The sequence below is a fragment of the Heteronotia binoei genome, chromosome 1 (assembly GCF_032191835.1).
Source record: "Heteronotia binoei isolate CCM8104 ecotype False Entrance Well chromosome 1, APGP_CSIRO_Hbin_v1, whole genome shotgun sequence".
Lineage (NCBI taxonomy): Eukaryota > Metazoa > Chordata > Lepidosauria > Squamata > Gekkonidae > Heteronotia > Heteronotia binoei.
The window spans coordinates 100,595,201-100,608,742 of record NC_083223.1 but is presented as its reverse complement, the minus strand read 5'-3'; the positions used below and the strand labels follow the sequence as shown (position 1 = coordinate 100,608,742).

At 39.7% G+C, this 13,542-nt stretch overlaps 1 protein-coding gene across 2 annotated transcripts in view; it reads left to right on the top strand.

Moving 5' to 3' along the window:
• The window catches only part of CDK19 (cyclin dependent kinase 19), a 165,208-nt gene extending 161,827 nt beyond the window's left edge, over window positions 1–3,381 (top strand). For both annotated transcript variants that reach the window (XM_060238154.1, XM_060238158.1), the window contains one exon: window positions 2,602–3,381. In XM_060238154.1, coding sequence (XP_060094137.1) covers window positions 2,602–2,733 — 132 coding nt within the window. In that variant the 3' untranslated portion in view covers window positions 2,734–3,381. The remainder of the gene's footprint in view (window positions 1–2,601) is intronic.
• Window positions 3,382–13,542: the final 10,161 nt, after the last annotated feature.

Genomic DNA, 13,542 nt, shown 5'->3' with positions numbered 1-13,542 from the left:
ATTTTGATACATAGTATAGCACTCATGTAATCCAATTAATACGTATTCAGATAAAGTCACATGAGTCAGCCCTGACATGCAGCTATAAATTAATCTGGCCACAATAATTTTAAAAACAATCATGCAAGTTTCCTTAGGCAAAAATGCTAGCATATCTTAGCTATTACAGATATGTCTTTTCACTACATGAACACAACAACTGTAAGTATCATTGAACAGATGAATTATAAGTAGATCCACTTGGTATCAGGTTGCAAGATGCTCTGTTTCTTCCATTCACCACTACCTCAATGGTATGATCTTTGTTTTAATATCCTGTCCTTTCCATCCTGATTCCTTGTTCTTTTTATGAGCCTCTAGGTTAACATTCATCACAACTGATGTCAAGGTATTTGATTTTAGAGCTTCTTGCACATATACCTTCATAGTAAAGGCCATTCAATTTTATGAACATAACTGACATACAACATTTGTATTGTTTGAAAGCCAGATTATTATGACAAGCTATGTAGTTTATTTATTTTCGTACTAGCTTGTCACAATAATCTGACTTTCAAACAAAACAAATGTTGTATGTCATTTTCCATATCATGTCATGATAATATCATTAGGCCCTTCCTGGTTTCATGTTAAGTAATCTGAAAGGACTGACACTTTAAAAAAAATCTTAGTTGATATGTTCAGTGGTATTCTACTCCTGATCTTTGTGTACAAAAAGTAATAGGTTCAAAACCTGAATAATATGTCAGTGTAAGTTCCCCTATAGTAACTTGGAAGTAGAAGATATAAAACTGAGGTTTTATATCTTTAATTTTATGATAGAATCTGTTGCTACCTACTTCTGCTCTATCAGGCTTGCCAATTTGAGATCCATTAAGTCAGATGCAACTCTCAAGACATGTCACTTGTGCTGCCAGGAGTTTTCCCTCTTTGGAAATCTCTTATTTTTGTCATTCCAGGTAGTCTGCTAAGTAAAGCTACTGTCCATTGTTAGTGGACAGCATTACATTTCCTGGGTCACAAGCTCTGGACTGCATATTTACTGTCCAAAATCTGCTACACTGCTGTGGAACAAGTAGTTTTACAGCTTGCAATTAAAAAGAAAAAATAATGCTGGAATAAAATGATATTAAGGGATTTACATTGACAGCTATGTTTTAGACAATAAAACTTAGTAAAATGAAGAAAAGAACAGTAAAATGATAGTACACGCACAGAAATAAAATAGTAAGTTATTAGGACTTTTGTTTTTCAGAAGTAATCTAGCATGAGAAACTGGTTTTGTTGATAACAGTAAGACAAAGGACCTGAAGTACTAAAATCATAACCTCCAACACTAGTCTTTTCCTCCATTTACTTGTTTCTTACTAAGAATTCTGACAATAGTGTTGTGTTTCATGTTTTCCCTATTTGTTGTCCCATTTTTTTTAAAAAAAATGCTGGTTTAACATAACGTTTTGTTCTACTGCAGTTGCAACATGAAGTTTTTCAGATGAGCACTGAATGATGTTACCATCTTTCCTGGTTTTGCAGCATAGTCTTTTATATAACTGGTGACAGTGTAGAAACCTGCCTCTCTACCTTGTTTGCCTGCCAACTTCCATCCATCCCATTTTTATTCTGCTCTTCTCCCAATCATGCTGACATGCACAGTTCTCCCTTCCTACTTTTTGTTCTCACAACTCTGTAAAGTATGTCTAGCTGAGAGAAGATGACTGGCACAAGGTCAGAGACTGAATGTCTTGGCTATGTGGGTATTTGAATGAGTCTCCCCTGTCCAAGACTGTAACCACAGCAATGCACACGGATCCCCACTGTTATATTCAGTATTCACCCAACCCTAGTCTTCTCTCAAGCAAATGACATGATGGTGGAAAGCCTTGACATTGTCTCTTGCTTTTAAGAAAATTAAATTATTATGGTCTGTATCATTGCTGGTACATGCACTTTTAAAATCTCCCTCTTACAAAGAAACCAGTATAGGAAGTCTGTGCCACTCAGCATTGTATGTAATCAGACTGATGCTCCCAGACAGTGGTTTGGAACCAAATTACAAGTGAAGGGGAGCTCTGCTTCTGTCTTCTTAATGCAGCCCACAACCAAGCCCCTAACCGCCTGTTCCTTTGGATGAGGGGACCCTCACAAACAGCAAGAAGGCCAATGTGGACCCTACTTTGAGAGGCTGAATTAGCAAAAATAGCCCCCTTCCTGTGTCATTCTGCTAGTATAAGTGCTGATATGCCAGCAGAACACCACCTTGGGATCCAATTTACAGTTTCCTTGGAAGGCCATGGCAGGATTGGCCTGCCATGCAGACTCATGTTTTTGCCTCACAGCATAACATGCCACTGCTGCTCTTTGTAAGAGGGATATAACGCCTGTTTGTACCGGTGGGACATAACGCCTGTTTGTAACTGGAATATTTTTCATCTCTTGCGTTCTTGAGAGTAAAGATGCCCTAATCACAGGACTTCAGCTCTCTGAAGAATTTACTGCTTGATCAGCATTCAGTAATTAACTTTTATGATAGTCAGTCACCGTCTTTGGAGGTTTTTGTTCCAGTCTAGCAAAATGTTCACTTTTTTTTTCCCCCCTCCTTAGCACTCCAGTTCACGCCTGAATTACCAAAGCAACATTCAGGGATCTTCTCAGTCCCAGAGTACAATGGGCTATTCTACATCATCTCAGCAAAGTTCTCAGTACCATCAATCTCACCAGTCTCACCGGTACTGAAGAGGCCTCACAGAGACATCGTTAGAAAGAAATGGACTAACAGTCAAAGGACTCCAGCAATATGAAGTTCATAAATAGTGAGAAGAACCAAAAATGCAAACTGTGATACAGATTTTAAAATTGCAATTATAAAAGGAAAACTTTTATTTACTAATTGTTTTCAGACAAGAGACAATTCTTATCCTTTTTTGCCATAAAGGAGATTCTTGTGAAGTTTCCCCTCAGCTTGCTTTCGCATGCGTTCCATTGTGGTTATTCGAATGAAACCGTCTGAACCCAGCACTTAATCATCTTTATCCTATGGAATTTTTGAAGGATTCCTGCACCTTTCTTGTGTTTTCGTAATTGTCATAAATCTATCTTTCTTTTTTTTCAAATCCCTTTACTAGGGTTTTAAAGTTTTTGAAATCTTGAATTCCCAGGCTTTTCAAGCTTGTATATAGTTAGTTTTTTACTAGGCAAACCCGTTTTAGCTGTACTGGTATAATGCACCTTTTAAAAGCACTACGTTGTTTTCACAGGATATTACTGTTTTGATCATGGATGTCAAGAACAGCAAATTTTACTGTTCCAGAGTATTTTATTATTCTCTTTTTTTATTAGTCTAGTTTTCAAATGAGGTCTTTAAAAAAAAAAAGAAAAGAAAAATATACAACCCAAGTCTCTGCAGCAACTATTGCATGTTCTATGTTTGGACTGAACACCAAAACAGAAGGTTATGAATGTTTAAAAAATTAATTATCGTGTGGCAGTAGGTGTAGTATAGTCAGGTGATTTGAATATTGTCTGGCAGCCTGAAACTCTAGCTCTTTGTGGCGAGCTAGCAGTTGTTGGTTTGTTTGGGGGTTTTTTTTGGGGGGGGAGCTGAGAGAACAATAGCTGATCCAAGGTCACCAAGCTGGCTTTATGTGGAGGAGTGGGGAATTGAACGCAGTTCTCTAGATTAGAATCTGCTGCTCTTAACCAGATGAAATCCCATAGATCATTGACCATTTTCTTCCATGTGGGTCGACTTTAACCTGGCCTGACAACTATGTGAAAGTAAATACAGCTGTGGCTCCAATAGAACAAGAGTATGTTATGCCATCTTCTTTAGTAGTTATCTGTATTTTGGAACTCTACCCTGGGAGTTCAGAATCAGTAGAAAAAAGGGCAAACAAGGAAACTGCTAGTACTTTTGGGGGGGCGGGAGTCAAGTATGCTTTTTTAACCCAGGTTAGTATACTCTTTACATCTTCTCTTCATGCAGCTTTCCTCTTGGGCTTTGATGGTCCTGAAACTTGCAGCAAAAAGGCAAAAGGTGCTTAAGAGATGCACAGTTATATTGTAGTATGAGATTTGGAGGCAGAAGCCTGCTTGCAGGAAAATTTGCAGACCTGAACCTTGATAGCTGGGGGCAGGGGATTTTTCGTTGTCCTGACCAGATCAAAGATGTAAAGAGAAGTTATTGAACAATGACTTTATATTTAGGCTTCTCACGTGTAAAATGCATCTTCTGTTGTCTTGCTGTTGCTATAATTAACCAAGACTGTTTATGCCAGATAAACCTGACTCTACTAAATTCTTTTTTCCCTAAGGTTAAGCACATTGTAATGGTACTGAAAGAATGTTGGTGTACTGGACAGGCTTCTAGCAAAGGAAATGCCAGAGCTCATGAGCCTGTGAACTGGAGGATCATTGTCTAAACTCAGTGAACAGAGGAAATATGTAATTTCAGACAGTTCCTTTCTGAGTTTCAGCAATACAACTTTATTCACGGCTCTGTGTATTCTGTGTATTATCAACATATGATAAATCTGAACTTTTTTCCTCCTAAAAGGCAGTTTCTCATCTTTAAAGTGATGAAGCTAGGCTTGAAAATTTGTTAGTTGTGTCTGGTGGAACTGAAAGTTAGACAGTGGAGCTAAACAAAAAATTCTAGGTTGTTGGACCTTCCCTGCCCAGCAGCTGCTTTTTCTCACCATGACTAACAAAAGCAGAATATAAATTCTGCTAATCTGCGTGATTTCAGAAATCAGCTTTCCTTAGGGTTATCAGCAATGTAGAGACAAAATGTCTTGCCTCTTTTACAAAGGTTTAATGCATGGAAGTAAATAACATCCTATTCAGCCTGTTAAAGGAGCAAGATATCCACACACACACACACACCAGGTTGGCAGTGCTAGCTTTCCTCCATGCCTAATTCAGATTAGTTTGTTGGAGGTTCGCCCCCCAGTGTAAACTATACATAGCCTTGACTTCATTGCACTAAACTAAGAAGGCATATAAGCAGCATCCAGTATTTTAAGAAAAGATACAGGAAGGAACTAGTTATTTATATAAACATTTATAGGTATTTAGAGTGAGCTCGCATGATACACTGTTCAGTTCTGATTTGACATTAGGCTAATAGACAGAAATACCGATCATTTTGCACTAAGACTACAGTAGAAACTAGCAAAGTGGTAAGTAAGTTTGGAGGGCAAATTTCCTTTAATCCCTAGAGAAGTAAAGATATCTTATTCTAGAATATGTTCCCAGTCCACTTTAAAGAGTAGTTCCAGTGTAAGACTGGCCATATTAGTCACAGTGTTCAGTTTGTCCTTGGCACCAGGTGGCTTCCTGGAGAGAGCCAAAAGATAATTCATTAGATGATGTACAGAACAGGGGGAGAAAATAAAAGGAATTCAATTTGAGATAAAAATAACCAGTGGGATTTTTGTTCAGTTTTAGTCCTTGTGATACATTGTATGTCTGAAATAGTACTGTTGGATGGAACTCGTTAGTTTTATACAGACTTGCAGTCGAATGGTTGCAGCTCCATGTTACAAGTTTATCATCTGTGATCTTTCTGAACCTGAGGTAAATATAGGATAGCAGCTTAAACATTATTGACCTTTACTTTGACTGTTTTTTGTCTTCTCATTCTGTTACTCTGCTCCCCCTCCCCAGTTCACTGTTGCTTGTAATCCATCATCCAGCTAAACACATCAGGTTGCAGTTAAGCCACCACTGGGATTTAAGCATGTTTAATTCAGCCTCTCTTTTGGGGGCTGTCCTCTGCTATGGTAAGCTCTGTCCAAATGCCAGTACGCCTGCATGCAGTGTTTTAAACCTGTGTTTAAATGTGCTTTATTTCCATGAGCTTCCAATCCCCTAGAATAATGGCCATGAGTATTGTCTGTAGTGACAAGTTATTTGCATATTTGCTGGAAATAAATTGCTTGCTATGCCCCATTTCCCTGCAGTGTCTGTGCACACAAAATGGCCTTCCAAATAAGCATTGACAGGGGAATAGATAAAAGTATAGGTTTACATTTTTGAAATGTTTACTGCACTCTTTCCCTATTTGTATCTTAGCTTTTGGGCATACCTGGCCTTTTATGATGAGCTATATGTGTATAATAAGATGAGCATCTTTGTGTATTGCAGGGCTAAGTGAGCCAAGATGAGGTAGCTTGGTTTCAGGGGAAATTTCATGAATCAAAGCTGTTTCATGTAAAGTTAATCATATGTTGTATGTTATGGAAATGCAGGAGAACCCACGGATTTTCATAAGCATGCAGCTCTGCTAATTTTTAACTTGTATAGGCAGCTTCAGTATCATTTGCAGTCTCTTGTTTGCGTCACATTGGCTCCATGGAGTAAACACTGATGTTAGTCTTGCTACTGTGGGTGACAGTGGCTGGTCAACTGTTAATTCATGTTTCTGAATTTTGAAGAAAAAAGCAGGAGACATAGGCTTAGCAAAGCGTAGATGAAATCTATTGTAGCACAAGCTACATAATGAAGGAGGAATCTTGTGAAAGCTGCAAGTCCTGCACTGTATCTGTGACACTGTATCTTTGGTGGGGGGTTGGGGGGGAAGGATGGGAGGGCATCCCGAGTCTGGGGAGGTAGAAGCTTGAAGTATTTGATTATGTACAATATTTTATATAAACATAATAAGCTTAGTTTCCCTTCATAATCTTCAGCGATGGTACTTAAGTAACATTAAGCAAAGATAACTGTAGTAGGATAAAATAAGCATTGTACATAAGGCCATGTATAATCTCAACATTTTGCCACACCGGAACGATGTGTATTGCTTTATGGGGGAAAAGTCTTTAATGCACTGTTATCTCCTAAATATTTAGTAGTAAATTAATACTATTTAATTTTTTTAAAGAAATCTGTCTTGTGTAGACACTAAAAAGTATTACACAATGTGGACTGAAGATGTCCCTTTTTAACAGCAGTTTAAATAATGTTTTATATCTGTAATCTAGTATACTTTTGGAATTGTTTAGTTTGTATTTTCTCATGTTAACTATTTGTGGAACTGTGCCTGACTTCAGTTTTTTTCCCCTTCTTTTTAATAATTTCACATAGTCACCTTCCATACTTGTAGAGGTTTTTTATTACTTAGTTCTGTGCACCCTCATATGCTGTTCCAGTTGGTCAGTGCTGGCCCATGTGAAGCAGTGTACTCTATGGTGGCGGATAAGGTTTGCAAAACCCAAACTTTCCTAATGCAGATTTGTTTTCTGATTTGTTTATATTTGAAGGAATATTTGATATGGAATGGCTACATTTTAAGTGTACCTCCATCCCTAATGAAATCAGCATACAAAGGCCCCACACGTCCCTTCCTGTCCCATGTCACACTCTTTGAAGGTCAGAGCTACTATTTCTCAGTCAACAAGCTTGGGTCAGTTGGCTGTCCTGCTGGTGCAAGAAGAAGTTTGCATCTACTACCCAACCTGTTCCCAAAGTGAGGGGTGGTGGGTGTCTTGCTTCCTAGTTCTTGCTGCCATCCACTCATCTCTCCATTTGATTTCTTGGAGCAAAGGCAGCTGTGCTCAGTAGCTAGTTATAAGAAGCACCCAGACCAATAGGCTTTGCATTTACTATTTTTAAGATGTCCTCTATTGCTCTTGAAAGACTGTTAAAAACTACGCTTTCATTCCTTGCATATATTTTTTATTCTTGGTTGTAATTAAATTGAATTGCTTCAGTGTGAATTTTTTAAATAAAAATAATAATAATATACATTTGTAATAATAATAAAAAGTTGAAGTCAAACACTTGAGTGATAGAAAATTTATAAATGTTGGGCTGCAGTAGAAACAGGATGAGCACCACAAAACTGAAGAACTATTAATAGCATTTCTAATAGTTTTAAAGGACTCAAAGAATGGACTCTTTTTGGCTTTGGTTTTTTTTAACCATCACTTGAATGGGGAGGGAATAGAATAATGGGTTGGCTCCTCCTTAGATTGCCAAGAGCAGAGTGATTTTTGCTAATTCTTCCCTCCCACAAAAGCCCAAAATGCCCCCCCCCACACACACACATTGGAATAGCTTGGGAGTCAGGGGAGATCTCCTGTGGGAGGGTGATTTGGTTAAAATCTCACCCTTTCTTACATCCACAGAAATTAAGTGGTACCCAAACCAATATTCTCATTACTTATTTCTCCTAAAGCTCAAGAATCATGTTAACATACTTTTCATGTTGCTTCTAAGTGCTTTGAACTAGGGCAAGAAAGGGAAAACAAATATTTCTTTTTCTGAGAATGTTATTCTACAGGGATTTTCACTTAATCCCTTTGTTTGGAAGAACTTTTTATACAGGAAGATAAAGCAGATTCACATTTTTATATGATTTTCAAGCAGCCCAGTTATCTCTTCCAAATTGCCACCTTTTATGATGTAAGATTGCTACAGTCCTGCACCTTTCCAGAATGCATGATGGTCACCATTATTACAAATTCAGCTGTAGCCAGCATGGAAATACAGTAATAGTAACAGCTTCACTTCTTGTCTGCCTGTCATTCAGCCTTCAAAGGCAAGGAAGTCCTGCATGAATAAAAAAAGACTATAATGTTTTCTGTTCAAGTCTCCAGTTTATAATAAAAGTTTAGATTGTTTCAGCTTTAAATCTGACCTTGTGATAAATCAGTCACCACACTCATGCTACTTCTCTGCATATTGTGACAAATTCTGGAAAGGGAAGCAGTGGATTTCTCCATTAGAACACACACACACCCTGTGGCATCCAGCCTATGGCTTTGTCACCAAGTTGAAAGTCATCTGGCCTCCTGTCCATTGCTGGTGTGAACAGAAATTTAGCTGTTGGGGTGCAAGAAATAGATGGATAGTGAATTACAAGATATTCTGAGATAACCAACAAATATTGGCAATGGCTAAAGAAAGTGAGGGCAGGGTAGAGTAGATAAGATGAAGGGGACACAGACTCAGTGGAACTTCCTCAGCAAAAGAGCAGGGCACCCCAGCCCCTGCTCACTGAAACTCTTGTCTCTTTATTAGTTTAGGCTGCATCCTCACAATACTCTTTCAGTGTCTGAAGACAGATATCTGTTATCCACAGACCGCACAGCCATAGAATAGCTTGTACATTGGGGTTTGCATGTTCAAGGACCAAGGTCCAATAAATAGAAGCATGTTCACATTAACTACAGATCACAACATCTTCTATTTTATTCCACACTGGATTTTGATTGCCTCCTCCTAAACGGATTGCTTTTAAGAACAGGCCATGGAATTCTGTGGAACATTCAATGAAATGCTCTGGTTGTTCTGATTTTTGGTGAATGTATTACCACTGGAGTTGAATGTTATTTAATTCAGCACTCACAGGTCATGAAACTGCACACTCAAAATGACCTCCATTTCCCCTCCCCCGTCTCTTTGGATATCAGAAGGAAGGACCAGATACTACTAAATATAGAAGATCTGTTAAATGTTATGGGAATGTATTGGAACCAAACTCAAAAAGCCAGAGAACAAATCACAGCTGGAATAGAATGGAAAGATGTCATTCAACAAGTCTACCTTTCTTTTGTTGCTTATGGGAGCAAGACTCAATGTCAATTCAGTTTCTGCCAAGCATGTCTTGGATAAGAAAGACTGGAATATTCTGGATCTCTTTTTGGATACTCCATGAGACTCACAGCTACTTCTGCTGCCCTGTACCCAAGGTACTTACATATTTAATGAACAAACAGCTACAGGTTCATCTGACTGCATTGGGATCAGGTCTCTCATGCTTGGTGTATGACACTTCTAATAGCAATGTGATCAAATGACTACAAACAGCATTTACTGATTTAGATTATTACTCCATTTGGGCCAAACTCCTTTCATGTGGTGCTGAACTGATCCCCTTTCTAGTTTTTCATTGCTATATTCTATAACAACACAATATTGCAATAATCTATATGCCTTCTCTCACTTTTTTGGCCTTACCTTTATTTAAACTTTAAAAACAGGTGTCACCCTTTAATAGCATTATCACACACATGAAAGACATCAACTGGCCACTTAAACACTCCCGCATAAGGCGTCTGGACAGGAGCTAGAAGAATACAGATCCCCCACACTAAGCTAAAAGAATACAGACACCCCACACATACTCAGTGGAACTTCCTTAGCAAAAGAGCCTGGTGTGGGCACCCCAGCCCTTGCTCACTGGAAACATACACGGATTTACCTTGTGTGTCTGTGGCTTCCTAGAGGTGCAGTGCCGCACAGCGGCATGTTCAAGAAATCCATGCTGGCCAGTAAGCACCCCATGACTCCTTATGAGTGGCCACAATGCCCCACAGCTTCCCAGGGGTGTTCTCAGTGCAGCATGAGTCTGCGGTTTCTGCGGCCAACGCCATACCCTGAAAGCTTGCAGCTGGCCATAGCTCTTCTCCAGCTGCTGCCTGGCATGGATACCGACCATGTGCACAGCGTTCTGTGGCTCCTGTACAGGCACTGCCCTGCCCAGCTTCTGGCCTTGGCTGTCTCTGCCTGTTGGCACAGCAGCACAGGCACAGGGGGAAGCCCAGCCAGGAGCAAAGTGGGCAGCCTCTGGCAACAAACTCAGCTGCAGTTACACACGTGCCACCCTGCTTGTAATCTGTGATGTCACTAGTCGTGGGGAGCACCCAATTTGGTGACCCCCAGAAGGCCAGTGCCCTAGGCATGCACCTAAGATGCCTAGTAGGTGGGCCAGCCCTGTGGATGGGGGAGTCATGTAATTCAAGACACATTTTAGTTCATGCAAATAACATTTGGTAGACATAAATGTGGCCCCTAAATTATTTACTTTTATTTTGGCCTAAAGGGACCGTTTAGAAACAGGATTGTTGTAATCATATGATGAATAGAAGGCTGAGGTTGAAAGTTTTTGTGTTGCTTAAAATACCCAGTAAATTTCCTCTTGGTTCAGTGTGACATTCAACACACTGCCCAATCAAAAGTACACTGATCTTGTGTACATATAAATACATTTAAGGTGTACATTTTCTTTGAAACCAATACTCCCTGGTTTAGTGAAACTTTAATTGGACCATTACATGCAGGATTCTGTTCTTAGTAGTTCTACAGACTACAAGTATGTGTTGTTTTTTTCTCATTACATGCATGTGAAAGACAGACTAAGTTCAGCCATGCCCTAAAATCAGCCTATGACAGCAGACAATGTTGAGAGGTGTCTTGAGAAACAACAAAAGGAGTTAGCAGTAGAGAGAGAAGCTGGCAGTCTTAGGGCTGAGGTGAATATAGTTTTTCTGACTGGGGAATTATATAGAAGAGCTACTTGGAGCAGGCTGAAAATAGTAAATTTGTAACTAAAGTATCCCAGTTGTAGGTTTAGGACATTAGTGCAAAAGTGCAATGTTGAAACACTGTTTCTTAGACTCTGTTTTTCTCAGTGTTCCATTTTTATAAATAAAAGTTTCTTATTTTGTTTAATCCTGTGAGAGGAAGAAGCGTGCACAACACACACACACATTTTAATATCTCTGTCTACATACATATCTATATGAATGAATAGTGGCAGTGAGTGATGAACAGTGTTTGATTCCTAACACCAATAATTTTGTGTGAGTGAGGGCTGATTATGAAAGGGGGCTGGGGCCCCTACCTTGTATGTGGATGTCTCTGGGAGTGAGAGAGAGGACCTGAGGTGTGAGATGGCCATGACTTTCTGTAGATTTTACAAGAGACAAGGGTGGTGTGTGACATCCTGACCTATAACCCATAACCTGAATAAGAGAGTGGACAGTCAAAAGAGCAATTGCAATGCACCCCTCATTGTGACTGATCTGAACAAGTGAGCAGTGAGTCATGAAAGCTTATACTCTGCCACAAATTTTGTTAGCCTTTAGGGTGCTACTGGCCTCCTACACTTTTCTACTGTACTTACGCATTTACTGATGCTGAAGCTAAAACTCAAATACTTTGGCCACCAAATGAGAAAGGAGCACTCACTGGAGAAGACCCTGATGCTGGGAAAGACAGAAGGCAAAAGAAGAAGGGGACAGCAAAAGATGAGATGGCTGGACTGCATTACTGATGTAACTAACACAAATTTGAGCATACTCCAGATGATGGTGGAAGGCAGGAAGCCTGGCGTGACTTTGTCCATGGGGTCGCAAAGAGTCGAAATCGGCTGTGTGACTGAACAACAACAAAGACACCCTGACGTTGTAATTAATTCATGTGCATTGGAGAATGCTTTTCTCAAATAGCAGCTCCCCTCCCAAGGCTGCATAACACCACTTTTTAAATTGAGGAACATAAAGATGCAATTTGTGTAAGGGTGGGGCCATATTTCAAAGGTAAAAGTAAAAGTAAAGTTATCCCACATGTCCAAACATGTCTAAAACCGGTATTTGGACCCTGCCTCTTGTTCTCATATTTTAAAGGAGGGAGTTGTTTCCAAGCACAGCAGTTGCTGCTTTCTCACCCAAGTGAGGTATCTCAAGATCCTTTTTCTCTTTTGTAGGGGGGAGCGTGTACTAGCAGCACAGTAAGGTAAACAGCTGTGTGCATATTCTGCACTATGGATTTTTAAAATCCATCTCAACCAAGGGCAACTTCAGTTTCCAGGAGCTGGGTCTATACATGTACAGGAAATGCATAAAGCACATCACCAGGAAATCAAGCTGCAGCAAGCAAATAAAATGAACTACTAGAACTGGGACAAAGGACCTGAGGTTGTAAATGGAGACTCAACCTTAACTTAGCCTGGCTTAAGATGTCACTCTCTCATAAAAGTGTCTGGGATGACTGAACCAAAACCATAAGGAAGTCTTTTTAAAAACTAAGCTACCATTTCAGAAAGGTTCGATTAAAAACAATTGATGTGATGCTACTGCATATCCCAATCTCAATGTGTCATGGCCTGCCTCTGAATTGTGACAGCTAGAACAGACCATATACATAATTTACTCCCTGGTTGTAACTTCAGAGTATGAGGTAATAATAATAATAATAATAAATTTTATTTCTATCCCGCCCTCCCCACCTCGGCAGGCTCAGGGCGGCTAACAACATTTCATAAAAACATACAGTGGTTAAAAGCCTTTAAATTTAACAATATAAAACAGTAAACATTAACTTAACAGCATTAAAACAGTCCAGTAAGTGCAGTTATTCAGCGGTATGGTCTTAAACTGCATTGGCGGATGCTTAATTGCCGATCTTCTTAACAGTCCAGGTGTGCGAGCTTAAAAAGGGCGGTCTTGCAGGCCCTGCGGAACTGATCAAGGTTCTGCAGGGCCCGCACCTCCTCGGGGAGTCGGTTCCATAGGGTAGGGGCCGCGATTGAAAATGCCCGTACCCTAGTATTCTGATATTTAGTCTCCCTCGGCCTGGGGATGGTCATTAGATTTTTTGGGGGGTGGAACTAGTCATATGATTCACAGCCATGATTCACAGTTCTGTCTCCCCTCAGTTTGGGATGCCTTCAGACATGAAGATCTGTTCAGACTGAATGCCTTTGGCATTTTATGAAATTCTCTGTTGCCATCAATAATTTTTCATGCAGCTGTCAAG